Here is a 21,152-nt window from a genome sequence, read left to right as displayed (position 1 = left end):
CAACAGCTACCCCAAAGGCATCATAAAATCCACAAACATGAATGCAACAGTAGAAGACATTTTCTTTCTCTCATGAAGGAAGAAAGTTGAATTCTACACTGCCAATTTCTCAAGGATGGAATCTGACTCTGTCCAGCTCAATGGCCATATGGCAACAGATGAGCATGACAGGACAATTGAGATCCTAGAAATAATATTGGAAGCATCCCCTCAGTGTATTTAGAGAGTCCCACAACATCCTAATATCCCCTACACAATCATAATTTTGAGAATGTGGTCCCAATGTAGTGAGATGGGGAAAACCCCAAGAAATCAGTCTGAACTAATTTTGGGGGAGGACCACCTGCAGTAAGAACTCATGCTCAGATGTCAGGGAAGAGGACTCAACTTTATATAGTAATTATCACTGCAATACCTTTAATTTGCCAACTGACTAGCTAATTGCAGTGAAAATGTGAAACAATCAGTAAGTACTTTACCAATATATAATCCGAAATGGCTAATAGAACTGTAAGCTTTTTCTGCAAGGATGTACATTACAGGGATATTTGACATAATACTGGAGGATCAATCCTTCAGTCACTGATCTTAAACTTTTCTGCAACATTCCTTGGTTATGAGAGAAGATTCCTTGGCCTATTAATGTAGTTTTCACTAGGCTCGGCAAACCAGTCAATTAACTGTTCAAATAATGTCAAATTATCAGTCAATTGATTGTCTATTATTTGGCCATGGTCAAATATTGTAAAATATTGCAGCAAGAATACCGTGATGTAGGTGGCGGACTATATTTTGATGGCATCATAGTGCCATTCTTTCATTTTTTAGATCTTAAGTTCATTGTTTTGCATTTTTCTGAGTTAAAATAACTCATTTAAGCAACTTAGGGCTTAAATAACAAAACAAAACAAAAACGTGGAACTAGCATAACATCTGCAGATCATCATGCTGATGACTCTGCTCATATGTTAAATCCCTTCCCTTCCCCCTGCTGGTGCATTGAGACCACAGCTCATCATGCTGGACAATACAGTCTTATTCTCTCCTTGTACTCCCCCATCTGCCTGTCTACATCCATCTGTTGTCTCTTGTCTTAAACTGTAAGCTCGCTGGGGCAGACACTGTCTTTTTGTTCTGTGTTTGTACAATTCCTAGCATAATGGGGCCCTAGGCACTACCAGAATAAACATAAAAAATCAGCAATTTGCATTCCAAAGTTATCTAGGAGTTTGCTTCAGCTGTGTTCATGCCTCTTGTGTATTTGCTTTCCACCAAAATTCAGTAGATGAGATTACTGGAATAAAAACTGGTATCCAAAGCAGCACATGTAAGCTAATAATAGATGATACTATTGTAGATATCAATTTTTAAATTCAGATATGTATTTACAATAGAAACTAGACTGTCTGAATGAGTGTCACACTCATTCAGACAGGGAATAGAAAAATGCCATGTGATCTACATGCCCAAGCTAAACAACTTGAATTTAAAAACAATGACAAGAACTTGATTACAAAGAAGCAACAGATCTAGAATTATTTGTTGAAGTTCATTAGCAAACAATGTTGGATAATGAATAACTTCAAGAAAACTCCAGTTTCTCAGCAGATGATTCACAAATAGAAAAGGAGAGAAAATGTATTCATTACAAGTTATTCAACCAGCTTTATGCACAACTGTGTGCATGCATTTATAGAAAATAGATTGGGCAGTTGGGCTCCTATCATCATGGTAGGCTTGTGTTTTTGAAAAGACAGTATATATATATTTCTTTCTGCTTCAGATATGAACCCTAGAGTCTAAGAATAAAGCAATGAAGGTCAACTCCCTGAGTGAAAGACCTGGTGCCTAACTGGGCAAGTACTTGCAATAAATACACGATGATATACTTGTTACTTCAGTGTCACACATATATCAGATACTTGTTCCAGGTTCTAGGCAATCAGACAAATATTTAAAAAAACATAGTCCAAACCCGCACAACACCAATCATAGCCAGTAAACAAAAGACACTACAAAACTAAAACATTCCTGCCTCAAGTCCCACAGCCTACTCCAAATCGTTCCAATCTCAGCCACTTCAAATGGCTGCTCAGCTAGTTGGGCTTCTCAGTGAATCTCAGAAATTAACAGACTCAGGCCATCTCCAGCCAAGAGATGGGGGAGAGTGAATTCAAAAGGGAAGAGGTGCTCAGAGAGAAAGCTCTCCTAGCAGCATCCTCTCGTTTACCATGAGGGGGCTCATGCATTTTAGCTGATCACAACTGATGATGTCTCATGTTGAGAGCCAAACCCACATTTAGGCCTTTATCAAAAACAGTATTTTAAACTCCACCCAGAAAGAAACAGGTAGGCAGTGCAGATCCCAGAAAACCTCACAGAAGAATGCTCTGCTTAACATTTACACATATTTGTGTGTCTAATTTAAACATGTGTGTATGTTATTTGTTTCCACAATTGCTTGAGCTGCCTTTGATAATCTGGGTCTATATGATGTTTAGCAAAGAGGGAGCTGTGTGGATGTAGCTTTATAGGCAAGTCGTGGTCCTTCTCTTGTTCAAAGTGGTAAGTCAGTTACTTTGTTTATGTAGTTTCTCTAATCTCTCTCTCTCTCTCTCTCTCTCTCTTTGACACATTGGATCATGGCTCATTTCTGGTGTAAGACTTGATAATGACTCTCTATTGTTCAACACTTCTCTTTGCCCATCAATATCTCAATATCTGACAAGCTTTAAGAGAGTGTTTCACTACTGCATTGAAGAAAATACCAAAACATGACAATATAAACTGATTGTGTAGAACAAACCTAGGTCCAGTAACCAGATATCATTCACAAAGAGAATTTCCACAACTCTGGGTTTTACTGTCATGTTTTAAGGTGCACCACTTGAAGAAAGAGGCAGAAACTAAAGGTTTTTGTATAAACAGAAAAGCAAAAGGAGAGAGAGAGCAGCTCTGATTACAAGAAAACCTAGTCTTTAGCTCTCAGTCTTACCCTTAAGCAGCTGATTGAGTCTTCACCAACCAGTCCTGCCTTAATTCCTCTCCTGCCTATAGTCAAGTAACAAGTATCATATCAAACATGGATTAGACTCAGCTAAGATAATTCCTAGTACTTTTGCAGTCTATGTTATCTCCGGCAAAGGAATGACAATGCTTAGTCATTAGTTTAATGCCAAAATGCCAAAATGAGTAAGAGAACTATCCCATAAGTATAAAATTACATATGTGTATGGGCTTAAATGTAAATTAAAATACTGGCAATGTTGGGCAAAAGTATGAACTTGGCAACTCCTCCCACTGCCAGATTCACATAGAGATTTGTGAATGTTAATCAGCAGAATCTGATTTCAGTTCAGATTGCCTGCAAATGTCCACCAAAATTTTAAGGCTGTGCAGCTGGATCTTCAAGACAGTTCTATCTTCCCATTTGTCTACTTGGTAATTCCCACTGAGGTCAGCACGAATCATAAAACTTAAACAAAGGATCAAAAGAGTTACAACAGCTCAGAATGTAATAGGGTTTTGGCTGGAGGTTCCCTAACCAAAATTACATGGCAAATGTTTTGTGATAGTAAGTTTTAATAATCAGTGTTAAAGCTTCTGTTTAAATTTCCAGAAAGGAAGTTTGCAAATGCCTCCTTTGCATCTGACCAAAACAAAAATATCTAAGCCCCTCTCAGTGTAAATGTTGTTACCACATCCTTTTGATGAGTAAAACATCTGGCCCAGCTGGAGTCTTCATCAATTAAATAGTTATGGATGAGCCAGAATACTAAAGAAAGCATTTTGAGTACACTTTAGAGGCAATTTAAAAGTCATAAAAATATTTTCACATAAATCCTTATAAAAAGTTTAAACTAGCATTGCATATCATGTCTAGCAATCTGCATACTACAGTTTAGGTTACATTTTTTCCCACTGATTTTTCTGGATGAAGAAGTCATTCAGAACAGCGGAGTCTATGTCAATTTCAAAGGAAAGACTCAGCCTGCTGACTTATTTTCATTGTATTGTCTGAATTCCATTACACACACACACACACACACACACACACACACTGACAAATATAATTTCACAGAAGTTTAGTATGTCTCTATAAGTATACTAAGCCATCTTTAAAACCATATTCTGTGAAGTTTTAATTAAACCATGTCAAATGTCATCATGATATACAAGGTAACACAGGAAGAACTATAACCATTAACAAAAATATCTTACCTGCATTAGAACAGATAATATCTTGAGAATTCTTACACATTTCATTGCTCTTCTTCCGTGTAAGGTTGCAAGTAGTTGGGTACTGACAAGCGTCACCATACCAGCCTTCATCACATTTGCATTTCCCACAGTCACACTTTCCATGGCCTAGGAATTTAAGGAAACAGTGTCAAAATCAGTATCATTCTAACTCATCTTTTCCAATATACTTTTTAAAAAAGCTACTGTTGCATCAAAAACGTTTAAAGTTGACATCCTTAAAAGATTCTCTTTAAGTCACATTTGCACAATTATAAACATGACTGCTTTTCTAAAAGCTAGAAAAAGTTTAAATTAACTTTGAAGAGAGATTTTAAATGTATGTAACTTTAGTTTCAGAGTACATTATTTTGATAGTCCTGAATGGCTATTTTAAAAAAGGGATTACAGAATTAGACTACTACTACATAAACATTATTTATAGCCTGAAAACCTTTTTTTTTTCTTTAGTATTTTAATTGCTAACCATTATTATCTCAATAAAATGATAGCAAGACAATGGGATATATATTTCATGAATAGCATGAATATCATTGCTTGGTAGGTTAACACTGCAAGAGCTTCAAGGACCAATCCAACTGCTTCTTCCATCAATAGATGGTATGGCGTATATCAGCGGAGATCTCTACACTACAGGTCTTTTGCAATATCTCGCAGGGCAAAGATATTCATGTGAACCATGAGCAAAATGTGTCATTTCAACTACTTTTTCTTTATACAAGGTCCAATAGGTTTTTACAAATCCTTTAAATGTCTTAAAAGATTTCTGACTAGATCACTGACTGCACTGTTCATTTATGTTGCAGTTGAACCATTGTATTCCAAATTAATCATTAAGCGTAAATTACAGTCAGTTAATTTCCAGTTTCCTCTTTACACTTTTAGACTATGTATGATCTTGCATAAACCAATCTATCAAGAACAACATATGGCTTCAAACAGTTGCACACAAAGGGCATCTATCTAATTGGCAGGTCAGCATTCTAAATGGGTCACTTAATTTCTCAGCAATAAAATCTTACCACAGTTGATTTTAAATATGTCAATTTGTCTGCAGTTAGAAACAACAACATTAAAGTACAACACACCTTCTGCTAATATAGTGGAATTTAAAAAAGCTATTGTAAATAAATTGTTTTCATGATGTAAAGCCAGTTTATTTGCTAATTAAATACATTTTGTATTTGCTGTCTCCGGTGGTCCAGAGACACAGTTCATCAATTAAAGGACATGTTAAAGAATATCATTATTCAGTTCTTTTTAAATAAATAAATAAATAAATAAAAAAGTTGTTAAAGACTTGTCTGATGACTGGTTCATATGATCTCTGTTTCCACATGAAAAAGGTGAATGACAGCAGAACGAGAGTGGGGGTGGCACAATATTTATATAAAATTTTCCTGCTTCATTGGTGGTTAATGGCATAACCCTCACTGGAAAAGGAAGATAAACCCTAGTGCAGCCAAACCAAACCAAAATAAAGCAAACAACTAAAAGCCATTTCCTTCTCTGTTTTAAAGAATACTCCAGACAGCGGCTAAGGCTTCTTACATCCCAGCTTCCCTGCTGATTTACTGGCTCAATCTCGGCTGGTAAAGAAAAGACGCTCCAATAAAAAGGAGAAATACTTTTTTCGCTGGTGTTCCTTTAACTAAACAATTCTGCAACTCAGTGGCAACTGCTGCATACTTTCCCTTACTTGGTCTGGCAGCACTAATCTCTCTCAGTCATCGGAGATAGGCACAAATCAAAATATATTAGTGCACAAAGGAGAAAAAGAGTGTGACTGTACATGTATTTGCGTGTCTCTTTTAGAAAAACAAACATTTGAAAATATTTTGATAATCACTCTTAAAAGAGAAAAAAATCTGAGTGTGAAGTCCTTAAGTTAGCCTCTCTCTTTTTCTGTTTATTATGGGCCAGTTTGTGATCTAGACCAGAGTAAGAAGGGTAAGACTCTAAGAGAGTATTTGTAGATGCATGTTTCATTTATTGTACTTATTGTATTTGTTGAGCACTAACAGGACACAAAAATATAGTCCTCATTCCCAAGAGTTTACAAGCTAAAAGAAAAATACAGAATAGATTTGGTCTTTTGGTTAAGGCATCAAATTGGAATTCAGTAGATTGGGTTCATTTCCTGGTTCTGCACAGAGACCGTCTGCATGACTTTGGGCAAGTCACTTAGATCCTCCTGTTGTAAAAGTGGGGATTAATAATACTCCCATTTCTCATAAAGGTGTTGGGAGGACAAATTCATTAATGTCTGTGAGATTCTCAGATACTACAGATGACCAGAGCCATGTAGACAAGAAAATAAAATAATAAGGAGCCATTAGGAAAGAGAGATAACAAGAACAAAAATATCACATAATGCCACTATATTAAACCCTGGGATGCATTCACCTTGAATACTGCATGCAATTCTGCTCTTTACAGCTAAAAAATATATATTAAAATTGGAAAAAGTACATAGAAGGGCAACAAAAATGACTAGGGGTATGGTACAGCTTCCATATGGGGAGAGTATGGGAAAAACGGAGACAGTTCAGCTTAGAAAAGAGATGACTCAGGGGGATATGATAGAGGTCTATAAAATAATAAATGGTATGGAAAAAGTGAATAAGGAAGTGTTATTTACCCTTCACATAACATAAGAACTAGGGGTCACCCAATGAAATTAATAAGCAGAGGGTTTAAAACAAACATAAGGAAGTACTTCTTTACACAACACACAGTCAACCTGTGCAACTCATTGCCATGGGATGTTGTGAAGGGTAAAAGTATACTTGGGTTAAAAAAAGAATTAAGTTCAGGGAGGATAGGTCTATCAATGGCTATTAGCCAAGATGGTCAGGGAGGCAACCTGAGGATCTATGTGCCCCTAAACCTCTGACTGCCAGCAGCTGGGACTGGACAATAGCGGACGGATCACTCGATAATTGCCCTGTTCTGTTCATTCTCTTGGAAGCATCAGGCACCGACCACTGTCAGAAGACAGGATACTGGGCTAGATAGATGATTGGTCTGACCCAGTTTGGCCATTCTTATGTAAGGAATTGTGCTGTCTTTTAAATCATTTTTTCATATATTTTTTCTGAGGCACTCTCCATCAGGCGCTGAGTTTAAAGCTGTGCTTGAGAAGTTGACCTTGCAGTGCACCAAGTTCTTAAATAAAGCCCTTGGTTCACTAAGCAACTACATTAGATATATTGCCTCTGGTGGAATTTCAATTTACATTTCTAGGAATAACCTGCAGTGACAGGGAGAAAAAAAGTTATAGGCATATTCTCCTGTTGGACATTTGAGATCCAGCTTATTCCAAGGCAAATCATCTTCAAACAAACAAACAGACAAAAAACAATTCCCCAAAAATCTCCCAGCCTTTCAGATGCCTTCTCCTGCAGTATTTCCAGAGCTGAGATAGGGACCACCATGCGATGTCCTGCAAGCAGCCCTGCTGCAAGCCATTGAAAAGAACAATTCACAGTTGCTGCTGGCTGTCTCGGAGCACCTGCACATAGTTGAGTACCATTTCTGATCACGTGAAACAAGCTCTGACTGATGGGACCACATCATTTTGCAGGTATGGGATGATGAGCAGTGGCTGTAGAACTTTTGAATGTGGAAGGAAACTTTCCAGGAACTTTGTGCAGAGCTTTCCCCTGCCCTGCAGTTCAGCAACACAAAAATGACACCCGCTCTGACAGTGGAGAAGCAAGTGGCGATCATTGTATGGACGCTTGCAATGCCAGATAGATACTGGTCAGTGAGAATCAATTCAGAGAAGGCAAATCAGTGGTGTGTAACCTGCAGCCCGCAGGCTGTACACGGCCCATCAGGGTAATCTGCCGGTGGGCCGCGAGACAGTGTTTACATTAACCATCCACAGACACGGTCGCCTGCAGCTCCCAGTGGCCACAGTTCACCGTTCCCGGCTAATGGGAGCCGCGGGAAGTGGCGCAGGCCACAGGGACATGCTGGAGAGAGGCTGTGAGCCAAGCAATGCTGACTGGCTGTTCAGCAGAGGCTGCAGAGGGACTTTACCCTCCTGCATCTGTTCCTGCAGCTCAACCAGACACCTCAACATGACTGATTGGTCCCTCATAATCTGAAGCATCTCATCCCGCATGCCTCGCTTTTGCTCCTGAGGTGATTTCCTGCTCTTCATGTCCACATCGAATTTCTCAGACAGTGAAATCCTCCAGGCTGTGAGCTGTGTGTCAGCTATCCCTGAGGCATTCATTATCTTGGTGAACATGTCCTCCTGCATCCTCTTTCTCCTCCTTTTAATCAGTGAACGTCTCCATACAGGTGATGACACGGCAAAGGACACATTTCCCAGCTTTCAGGCATGGAAAAGAACAAAGCAACCATTGTAAATGCATACAATGTTTCCAGAGCAAGGCTGTTTTTATAAAAAATATAAAAATCCAAACCCCTTATTACGCTAGGTGCAAGCCATAACATAATCAGAATCCCTACCCACTCAATGAGCCGTTTTGCTGTTCCAGCCATGGTGAATAGGCCCCCTGAGTCGAGGTGCCTGCACTTTTCCTGAAGTTTGTGACAGACTCACATCGGGAGCATAGGTAGCTAGCTGAACAACCGCCCTTCCCCCTAGCAACATGGGATGTTGTTTAAGAACAGGGGGCAGGGAGCGTTTTCACTCCCAAATTGCGAAATTTCACATGGGGGACCTCCAAAAGGGTGGGAGAAAAACACAAGAAGCCCACCCCCCATCCAGAATCAGCCAGTTGAACTACATGCCGATCCACACCGAGCACATTAAAGGCAGCATGGTTTGGCAATCTGGAATTTGGGGGGGTGGGTGTCTCTACGTGCTCTATTGTTTGTTGTATAAGCACTTTTAATGAAAACTTCCCCTGTTTCCTCTAGGCAACCCTATGTGATATCAGTCTCCTGAGGGTAACAGAGGTGGAAAGGGAGGAGATGCTGCAAGATCTGGGTATAGACTTGGTCCTTATACTGCTATGCTGTGCATTGCAATGATGCCAGCAGAATTAATTCAGGAGTTGCATGGGAAAGTGTCCTACCATGGTGGAAGAAACATGGTGCCCTCCCCAGAAACCTTCTGCAAAGGATTGCAGAGTGCCTTCATGAAAGTTTCCTAGAGATCTCCTCGGAGGATTCCCGGGCTATCCCAGTCCACATAAACAATCTTTTCCGGGGCAACCCTCTGTGTAGCTGAAGCAGCCTCTTGGAAGTAGAGACCCACAGCACCTCTTTTTTTCTTCACAGTAAACGTGCAATAAAACCAAATGTGTGTGCCCGCTAAAGTTTAACTGGAAATTGATTGGAACTTTATGCTCACCAGAGGTGCCTTCTCTGGCATCACAGTCAGCCAGAGGGTTCCAAGGTTAAAAATATTTCCTGGCTCTCGGGGAGAATGGATCCACCACTCGCCTGCCTCCCGTTCTCCTCCTCCTCTTCCTCGTCCACCATATTGTCCTCCTTGTTGTCCCTAGACTCACACATCTGAGAGGTGTCCACGTTGCTTTTGGGGGTACTGATAGGGTCACTCCTGAGAACCACATGCAGCTCATTGTAGAACCGGCATGTGTGAGGGTCAGAACCAGAACGACTGTTTGCCTCCCTTGCCTTCTGGTACACTTTGCGAAGTTCTTTTATTTTCATATAGCTCTGCTCTGTGTCCCTCGTGTAGCCCTTCTCCCCCATGACCCCACGTGATCTTGGCATATATGTCAGCATTTCTTCTGCTGGATAGGAGCTCTGCCTGCATAGACTCTTCTCCCCATACAACAATAAGATCCACCACCTCCACCATCTCCTGTGCAGACTAGGCTGGAGCACGTTTGGGGCATGGAGTCTCCATGATCAGCTGTGCTGGTGTGCTCCCAATGCTAATCACACAGGAAATGGGAAATCAAATGTTCCCGGGGCGTTAGCAGGGGAGGTGCTGTTTGCTATGTACTTGGCTGCAGTGCAGTGAAGTTGAGAACTATCTCCAGAGTGGTCACCGATGAACATTGTGGGACACCACCGGGAGGCCAATTAAATCAAATTACACAAAGCTGCGTCTGCACTGCCTCACTGTTGACCCATGAAAATCGAATTAAGCGCTACGCCTCTCGCAGAAGTGGAGTACAGAAATCGACATTAGAGGCAACTTAGGTCAGCGTAAAGGACCCGGTAGTGTAGACGAATACATTAACAGATCAGTTTAAGGTGGCTTCCATCGACCTTATTCTGTAGTGTAGTCCAGCCCTGAGAGTCACAATCTCTCTCTGCTCCAGGGTGGGCCTATGCTGTGCCAGGTGAAATGCAGCTTTTGCCTTTTCTTTTCAGCCATGTTTTAGTGACTTAATTTTCTCCACTAAAGCTATACAAAATGTATTTTAACAGGCTAAAATACTAACGAAAGTGACATTATTAAATGGATCAGTTAAAAATGATTGAGAAGGTTGCCTTTTTATTACAGTAAATAATTAATATTATTAATTATTATTATTATTATTAAACCAGGATGGTTTGTTCCTGAAATATGGAGTCCTTTAAATTTAAGACACCTAAAATTAGGGAATTCAGACACTTGAAGCCAGCACAGAGTGATAGGGACTAGAAATTCATAACTTCAAACAGCTCAGTGGCATTCATCAAGTGACACAGCAGTCCCAGTGTCTAACAGATGGGCAATAACAACAACAATAAATAACCACCATTATAAATAGCATTAATTGTTAACTCTATTAGCAGTATTAACAGAGGCACGGAGTATTAAACAGGGATGGAAGCTGAATTACCTTCTTTCTGCTATACCGGGGTGGGGAAGCCTACAACCTGCTTCATTTCATCTGGCCCACGGCAAGTCTCCATGCCATCGGCCAGAAGCCCTGGGCCTCTATGCCCCCACATGGGGCTTGAGCTGCAAGCGCCGGCTCGCTCTGCTGCAGAGGGAAACTGAGGTTTGAGCTGGGGGGGGGGAAGCTGGGGTTGCCAGGCTATTAAAAGTCCAGTTGGCTCTGTGCAGCTCCCAGAAGTGACTGGCATGTCCCTGCAGCCCGTAGGAGCAGGGGCAATCAGGGAAGCTCCGTGCGCTGCCTCTGCCCCCAGCGCTGGCTCCGTAGCTCCCATTGGCTGGGAATCGTGGCCAATGGGAGCTGTGGGGGCAGTGCCTGCAGGCACAGGCAGCACACACCTTGCAGAGCTCCCTGGCCCCGCCACTTCAGGGCCAAACATGGCGGCCACTTCTGGGAGCAGCAGGGAGCCAAGACAGGCAGGGAGCCTGCCTTAGCCCCACTGTGCTGCCGACTGAGAGTCGCCTGAGTTAAGTGCCACCCTGACGGAGCCCACACCCCGAACTCCCACTCCAAGATTGGAACACCCCCCCCCCGCACCCTAACTCCTTCCCAGACCCCACACCACCACCCGCATTTCAACCCCCTGCCCCTGGTCAGAACCACCTCCCACACCCAAATTCCCTCCCGGAGCCCGCACTCCTAACCTCCTCCTGCACCCCAACCCCTTGCCCCAACCCTGACCCCACTCCTGCACTCCAAACCCCTTGGCCCTAGGCCAGAGCCCCCTCCTGCACCCCAAACCCCTCATCCCCAGCCCCACCCCAGGGCCCAGACCCCCAGCCGGAGCCTTCACCCCCTCCCACACCCCAACCCTCTTCCCCAGCCTGGAGCCCCCTCCCACACCCTGAACCCCTCATTTCTGGCCCCACCCCAGAGCCTAGGGGAAGCCCTGCACCTCCGCGCCCCACCATGGGGCTGTGTGAGGCCCATGACTGATTTTTTCTGTGGGTCAGTGGCCCCTGATGGAAAAAAGGTTCCTCACCCCTGTGCTATACCATTCACTAAAGCTCCAAATGGAGAATCAGTCAGAACAAATCTAAAAATCTGAAGATATGCCCTCAGAAAATAAATTAAAAAATCAGTACTGCCAATGTTATTTTGTTATCAGATTTTAAACGGTTATGACAGTTAGATGACAGAAAAGTTAAATGATGATTGTTTTTATATATAATATACTTCTATACACACATTCATATGTACACACACATATATAATACACACATATAACTATATCATCTAAATATTTCTTACAAGTGATATCCCTTTTATTCATCATATTGCTGTAAGGAGTAAGTACTTTGCTAGTTTCTATATAAACTAAGGTCACTGTGATTGATAGCAGCAATTTCAAAATCACCTAATCACATACCGCTATACACAATTATTTCACTTGAAAAGATCATTGTTCTAGAAGAGGCAGCCCTTGTTATATATTAGCTGTTACCAAATAATATTATTTTAAGAAACTGCTTAAGGCTAACATCAACGCTGCACATTGTACGTAATGTATAATGCTCTTTTTAGGGGAAAACATCCAGTATTTGTTGTTTTATTATAGTAATAGCAGAAGGAAGACCTGGATCTCATAATATATTATAAATCAGTAGCTTTAGAAACAGTAACACACTAAAAAGTCAAATTACTGATTAAAAAAAAGTCAAAATGTTGCCCTCTGGAGGATATTTCTGACATTAAAAATATTGTACTTGGTTTGGTAGAAACAAAACTTCATCATTGTAGGATAAAACTATCTGAATTTCCATAATATATTGTCTTACTTAGTTTCCTTAAATGAGTGCAAATAAAGGAGGAATGGTTTTCACAATTGAGATTTTAATTATCCTCTTTTATCCCAAAAGACTCAGATACATCTTTATGTAGAGATAGAATAGCACATAATGCATAATTTTACATTTAGCTTGGGAATATTAAAAATATAGTTACCATGAACTGAAGGTTTTATTTCAGCTGCACAGACTGGATATTTTAAATTACAGCAAAGGAGTTTTAGTTTATGGATTTCCCAGGTTTTTTGGAGAAAAAAAGTTACGGAGAAAATTATGTTATGACTACAGCCGGTTGAATGTTTTCTGACACAACATTTGTCCATCACAAAATTCAAATTTGTCAAAACTGAAACATTCATGGGAACGTGTTGATTTCGATGAAATTTCTTTTTGAAAGAAATCAAGATGGAATGTAACATTTTGATTTTGAAACAATGTTTTGTTTTATAATTTACTTTATTTTGTATTTTATAAAATATGATATAAAAAATGAAAAACAAATAATACAAATTCAAATTGAATATAATTTAAAATAAAGAAATTAAAATACATTCAAAATCTAAACACATTTTTGATTGATCAGAAACAAAATACTAAATCAAAAAAATCATTTAACAAGAAATTTATTTTTTTCCCTTTTCATTCAGATTCTGAATAAAAACAAATTTTGAAATTTTCTGAATTTCCCATGGAACATAAATTCCAAATTTTGACCAGTTCTAGTTATGACAGATGGAAGACACATATATATGTGGATTAGACACAGCCCTGTAAACGATCTGAGGCTTAGTGGCCTTTTAGAACTTTGAGCCCATTTCCACACAGTATTGCCCTTTTTCCTGCTGCAGCTGCAGAAACAATACAACTGCAGCATACAAATGAACTAGAGAGGAATGCCAATGACTGGTTGAATTACTTCTGATGTCACGATAACACTACTTCAGAATACCCTGGCCCTAAGTATAATCAAAATAATTAGAGACAATATTGTTAATAAATTTGCTTAATTACATCTTAGTTTCTTCAAATGTAGCCTATTCAGAGAGAATGAGAATTTTTGGTTCTCTGGGAACTGTAGTTCTTCAGATAGACAGTCTGCAAAGGAAACAGTAATCTCAAAAATCTTATTAAAGTACTTTTAAATTTTATCCCACAAATTATTTAAGCAGATTTACTTGTAAATCCTCAGAAAATCTTTACTCACCAATTATTATGTTCTATAAATTTGGGGAAGATACTTTGAATTCTTCATTAAAAAAAAACCTAAAGAGGTTTAATTACAAATCTCACTAACTATGCAGCCACTCTGACATCCCCATAATAAGAAATAACAAATATAGGATTTGAAAACTAACTGGAAGAGAAGGCAAAATCTCTCTCTCACAAACACACTTATTTTTTTTCCTCCAGTACTTATACCTCAAAAGATATAAAATGTAATCAAATTGGAAAATACTGTCAATAAGTTACATTTCTGTTTTTTGTCTTTGGGACTTGAATTCAAATCTTCTCCAAAGTGAAGTTACTAACCTGTAATAAAAATCAATTGGATATTCTGAATGACTAGGAATCCAGAAAGCTACACTAAATTGATTCAACTCCAGTTTCTTACACTGGAGGTGACACAAGTTGATACAATTTTAAATGTGATTCATGCTGTTTAGACAGATGACATAAATATCTCAGGAAGACAGAGGTAAATTAGCTTTATCCATCATAACAGTTTAAAGTCAAGGCTTGAGTTAATAATTCAATGGTTCTATAAAAGATCTTTTACCTTATTAATGAATGATTTCTAATTTTTAAAGGTTATTTTTAAACAGCTTAAAGTAGGAAGTTCTTTTAGCAGACAAGGCTACTTTTAAAAAATTTTTTGGCAGGGGAGTATACTTTTTCTTGCTGCACAATGTACACATATTCTCACACAGTAAAAATAAATTACATCCTTAGGCTCAAATAATCCCTTTTCATCAAGCAATCTGTAGAAGGGGGAAAGGAAGGGGGCAACTTTACATTGGTCACTGTGTAGAGAACCTAATACTGCTCCCTTATGAGGCAAAGAGATGAATAGCCTCAGAGGGCACAAACATGGGTAGTGGGTATCAAAGGCCAGGGCAGGCTAAGCCCCCCTTGACCCAGATTCGCCCATGTTCCCCCCGAAGCCCCACCCTTTTTCCCCCTCTACCCTGAAGCTGGCGGGGGCTCACTCAGCTTCAGCTGACCTGGGTCCACTGGCTAGGGTGACCAGACAGCAAATATGAAAAATCGGGACGAGGGTGGGGGGTAATAGGAGCCTATATAAGAAAAAGACCCCAGCATCGGGACTGTCCCTATAAAATCAGTACATCTGGTCACCCTACCACCGGCAGCCAGGGGTGGCCCGATGAGGCTCTGGTGCCAGCCTGATACTTGGCCTGGTGCCAGTGCTGGGGGTATGAGCCAGCGTGGCTGGAATGGGAAGACCAGCACTGCGGGGAGGCCGGTACATCCCAGGAAAGCGGGATGGGATTCCTCCAGCTGCGGGGGGGCTCAGGGCTCCAGCAGGTGGGAGGGCACTCTTTCTTCATGAGTGCAGGGTAAAAGCTGCAAATCAAAAAACTATACAACTCAGAGTAGTATTAATTTCCAAGCGGTGTTGCTCAATATTCTGCATGTCTGTAACACTGCCTAAACTACTCCCTGACTCCATCCCACCATCTAGCCAGCCACAACACACATTCTCTACACCCCAATATCACTTGGAGCTCTGAGGTACCTATTTGTACAGATGTGTTGTTGAAGACTTACAAGGCTTAGGGAAGAATTCTGTAGCTGCTCTGCTTTCCTACTTCTATGATTTTTTTACCCCCTTTGATATTCTTACTGCACCTTGATCCTCTTGATGCCAGGAGTTAAAGGGGAGATTAGTACCCTAAGCATTAAAAAGGCATCCATTTTTTAAAATATCTGTTTTTCCTAAAATACATAACAGTAATTTATATTCCCAAATCATAAGATGATCCTTAGGTTCATTTATACCATAGGAATATTTGGGGATACATAGTGATTTGGATAATACATCCACTCAGGGGATTAAAAGGTGTAACATCCCCTTTGTGTCCCTATGTGGGCTACTCAGACTGTGAGTCCAGATATCCTGAAGTAAGCAGTTGCTGGGTGCCTTCTATTCTCCCCCATCCCACTGCATTCCTTGGAACAGTTGGGTAAGGTGCATGGGGGAGAAAAAGACCACCCAATGTGCTGTCCAGAAAATAAATTCCTGATTTGTACGCTGCTCATTATCATAGATTCCAAGGCCAGAAAGGACCATTGTCACCATATCATCTAATCTGTATACCACAGGCCATAAAACTTCCCCAAAATAATTCCTAGAGTATATCTTTTAGAAAAACATCCACTCTTGATTTTAAAATTGTCAGGGACAGAGAATCCAGCACAACCTTTAGTAAGTTGTTCCAATGGTTCATTATTCTCATTGTTAAAAATGAACACCTTATTTCCAGTCTGAATTTGTCTTCATCTTCCAGCCATTGGATTGTGTCATACCTTTCTCTGCTAGATTGAAGAGCCCATTATTAAATATTGGTTCCCCATGTAGGTACTTACAAACTGTAAGCAAGTCACTCCTTAAACTTCTCTTTGATAAGTTAAACAGATTGAGCTCCTTCAGTCTATCACGATAAGGCATGTTTTCTAATCATTAATCATTCTCCAGGCTCTTCTCTGAACCCTCTCTGATTTATCAACATCTTTTTTGAATTGTGTGTATATGCCTCCAAGAATTGCATTCGCTTTTTTGGCACAGAGAGCTCATGTTTAGCTGAATACCCACCACAACCAAATATTTTTCAAAGTCACTGCTTCCCAGGATAGAGCCCCTCATCCTGTAAGTATTGCCTATCTTATTTGTTCCTAGCTGTATACATTTACATTTAGCCACATTAAAATGCATATTGTTTGCTTGCGCTCAGCTTACCAAGCAGCCCAATTCCAATGTATCAGTGACTTTTTATTATTTACCACTCCCTCAATTTTTGTGTCATCTGCAAATTTTATTAGTGGTGGTTTTATGTTTTCTTCCAGATCATTGATAAACATGTTAATTAGTGTAGGGCCAAGAACTAATCCCTGCGGGATCACACTAGAAACGCATTTGTTTGACGATGATTCCCCGTCTACAATTAAATTTTAAGACATCAGTTAGCCAGCTCTTAATCTATTTAAAGTGTGTCAAATTTTATATCTTTCTAGTGTTTATCAACTTTATCAACCAAACTAGTAATCTCATAAAAAATATCAAGTTAGTTTGAAAGGATCTATTTTCCATAACCCCATGCTAATTGGAATTAATTATATTACCCTCCTTTAATTCTTTATTAATCAAGTCCCAAATCAGCCACTCAGCCAGCTCTTAAAACTCTTGGATGCAAGTTATCTAGACCTACTGATTTTAAAATGTCTACCTTTAGTAGCTGCTATTTAACATCCTCATGAGATATTAGGGGAAGGGGAAGATTGTTATCATATGATATGACTACATCATCCATTGTTTCCCAAATACAGAACAGAAATATTTATTAAACACTTCAACCTTTTCTACATTATCATTGAAAATTCCACCATTTCCATCTAATAACTGACCAATACCATTGTTAGGATTCTTTTTGGTCCTAATATACTTTAAAAACTCCTTCTTATTGTCTTTAACTCAGCTGGTCATGGATTTTTCCTTGTGTCCCTAGCTCTCATTTTACCAGTATAAAATTGAATTGAAAACAGCAAGGCATTCAAGTACTGACGGACTCTTCTAAGCACCTCTAAATAGTGGACTATTAACTCACAGAGTAGACTTGTGGATTTATGTAATATTACATACAAAAAACCTGTGTTAGAAAAATGTTATTTAGGTGGCAAAACAATGCACTCAAAAGTTTTCAAATGCCAGATTTAGAATTGTCCACACAACCTTAATGCTACCCTACTCTGCATTCAATCTGTGCAGTGAATGAGGCAGGGAAGGTCCTGGACAAATATTATGTGATCATACGATTTAAGGCTTATTATAATGCATATGTACAAGGTGGCTGAATTCAGGTTGCCAAGGAAACCATAAATCTGTGATTTCCTAACTTGTGAGTTTTTGCCTTTGCAACCCAAAGTACTTTGTTTTAACATAGATTTTTGTAAGTAATTTCTTAGAGGTTTTTTAAGTTAGTAGATTTTTTTTCAAGTGCAACTGTAACAGCCCTCCCCCCCTTAATCAGCAACGTTTGAACCCTGGACCTTCAGCACCTGAGCACATGGAGCTACAGGGCTAGCAATATTAGCAATTAGCAGGATGTTATCCCCTAGGGGGTGGGGAAGGGAGATGGATCACTGGGGTCAGTTGATGGCATTGATTGGTATGGGGGTAGCCCAACCTGATTCTCAATCTGTCTTTCCTCTCCCGAGGAACCAAGAGCAGCTCCTGATCCATGTGGTGCCCACTGAGTGGGGTGAACAGACCTCTGGGGCCATATGAAAGGTTCAGTAGGGGAGAGCAGTTTTTTTTTTAAATTGGAGATATACCAATCTCCTAGAACTGGAAGGGACCTTGAAAGGTCATCGAGTCCAGCCCCCTGCTTTCACTAGCAGGACCAATTTTTGCCCCAGATCCCTAAGTGGCCTCCTCAAGGATTGAACTCACAACCCTGGGTTTAGCAGGCCAATGCTCAAACCACTGAGCTATCCCTCCCCCCTCTCAGTTTGACTCCCTCTCTCTCCTCCACGTTTAGTAGTTAGCAGGTGTTCCCAGTACAGTGTCTGTTGCTGCTTTGGCAGTGGCATGAAACCAGCACTTTGTATGTTCATGTTCTTAGTTATTATTCTGGCAGGCTGCCAAGAAAATATCCTGAGAAATGTAAGTGAGAGAAAGGAAATGACAATTTTAACTGTTTATATCTCAGCAAAGCTGAACAGAATTTCATGGGATGAAGAAAAAATATTTCTGTTAGCTTGAAGGCATTTCCCTTGCTGAATATTAAAGGCTTGCTGCAAACAATGAAGGTGTAAGAACTTCTCAGAGAGAAGGTCTTCAAGTGGACTTTATAACAGAAAGTGTTAGGCAGCCTAAATATAGTGGACTTTTCCCACTCCCTCTGTAACCAGTAAACTGTGTGATGTGGAAAAGGGCAACTAGGAATAGTTTTCTTGTAGCACAGGCATATGGGATGGAAGGGGAGCACAAGTATAGAGAATGGGAATAGTCAGAGCAATACGTTAGCTATTCATGATGGTTGCCTGGTTGTGGCACATTTAAGTAGTCATGACTGGGATGCTAAAACCAACAATGCAGAAAGACAGCACTTAGGACATCTATAGGTGGCTAAAATGAAAGCTTTGTCAAAAAAAAAAAAAAAGCCAAGTTTGGAAGCCAAGCATTGATAGCCAAATTGGATGGTTAGCCAAAGAATGTAGTGTATCACGTTTTGCAGAATACACCAGACAAGGTACCATACTACCCTTAGGAGTGCCCAAATATACCATGGTCGTGCATAATACAGAATGAATTTCATGGAACCTTTCCAGGTCCAAAATTACCTTATAATCAATGTCTATTCAAAATGGCTGGAGGTATTTTGTATGTCTTCTGTCATACAAGTAACAGCACATAGCCCTGAATTACTCTGCATTATATTTTCAGGAATTCATGAAGTGAAATGGACTCGTGCATGTAACCACAGCTTTCCACAACCATCTTCAATGACTTGGCTGAACAGTTTGTTCAAATGTGAAAAACAGGATTACAATCTATAAAAAACTGAAAAGGACAATTTGAAAAGAAATTGGCCTACTTATTATTTTCATTCAGAAATGCTCCACACAACATCTGTTTAATGTATGTTTTGGGGGTGAATAAAACCTTCATTTCTGACATGTTTTCCAAAACCAAACCTTCTAGAATCTGTTTATAAGAAGCAAGTAAAACAAGCTGCCAGTAGACCACATTCCTGCTGCATACATTTCGGGATGATGGTATTACAGAGAACAAAACTGAGTCCAAGGTACCATTTATATCACACTTTTGTCCAGAGTTGCATGCAGCAAAGGTCAAAGATGACAAAATCTAACCCAATGATAATCAATGATTTATATCAGTTGGATGTGGCAGAGTCAATATCTAGCCAACCTGTTGCACAGAGAATCCTTTATTATAAAATCATCACCATCAACTGAGTTGCAACACAAACCTAGTGATTTATACTAATTCTCCATTGGATTGGGAAATGGAGAAAAAATAAACTACTGATATTCCAGAATGGCTATGGACTCCACAGTTCATCGGGGTCAAGAATTACATCTGAAGAATCAAGAAGAGACCATCCAGGGACTTCTTCAAAGAAATGCTATCCAATTAAGTATACCTACCTACCTACCTTAAAGTGGGAAAATTGGTACCTGATTTTCAGCAAGAGCACTGCTGCACTCTTGCAACCAATGATATATGTGTAGTGCAGGTAATACTCAGGTTGTGGTAACTAAAGCCCCAAAGTTATTAGTTATTACTATTTAAGAATTGGCCAGGAAAGAAGGCCTTTTGGGAAAAAAAATAACAGAGGATTCAGAGAATAAAAACCCAAGACCTAATTACTAGATTTCTTCAATAGTGCGAATAAGTGTGTGACTCTGTCTCTGTCTGCCATGCTGTCTTCCCTCTCCCTCCATTCATGCTGCCTTGTAAAGTGTGAGGTTACATTAACAACAATGAGTTAACCCTTGAGGGCTCAGCCAATTGCTAGTTCATCATTTAGCAGTAAGCCATTCCCTGGGAAATATCCCACCCTCTGACTTCACCACCTCAACCAAGCTTTACACTCATCATCGCTGTGTACCAGTATTAAACTGTTTGTTTAAAACTTATACTGCATGTGTGTGTGTATATATATACATATATACATACATAATACTATATATATATATATAGTCTTTTGTCTGGTGAAAAAAATTTCCCTGGAACCTAACCCCCCCATTTACATTAATTCTTTTGGGGAAACTGGATTCGCTTAACATCGTTTCACTTAAAGTCGCATTTTTCAGGAACATAACTACAACAAGGAGTTACTGTTAAGCGAGGAGTTGCTGTACAGCGACTTTGCACTGTATAATAGATGGTTAAAGCAAGTTTAAAGAGCGTCAAAGCATATGGAGAGACTTTGTATAAATTATATGAACTTTAAACTGGACATTGCCGCAGCTATCACAGCCTTGATTGGAAAACTTCTGC

At 39.9% G+C, this 21,152-nt stretch overlaps 1 protein-coding gene across 1 annotated transcript in view; it reads right to left on the bottom strand.

Moving 5' to 3' along the window:
- Positions 1–21,152, bottom strand: part of ITGBL1 (integrin subunit beta like 1) — a 216,250-nt gene that overhangs the window by 96,333 nt on the left and 98,765 nt on the right. The window contains exon 4 of the mRNA XM_039528318.1: positions 4,222–4,368. Coding sequence (XP_039384252.1) covers positions 4,222–4,368 — 147 coding nt within the window. The remainder of the gene's footprint in view (positions 1–4,221; positions 4,369–21,152) is intronic.

The sequence above is a fragment of the Mauremys reevesii genome, linkage group 1, assembly GCF_016161935.1.
Source record: "Mauremys reevesii isolate NIE-2019 linkage group 1, ASM1616193v1, whole genome shotgun sequence".
Taxonomy (NCBI): domain Eukaryota; kingdom Metazoa; phylum Chordata; order Testudines; family Geoemydidae; genus Mauremys; species Mauremys reevesii.
The sequence above is the reverse complement of the archived record's forward strand: the minus strand, read 5'-3'. Positions and strand labels throughout refer to the sequence as shown.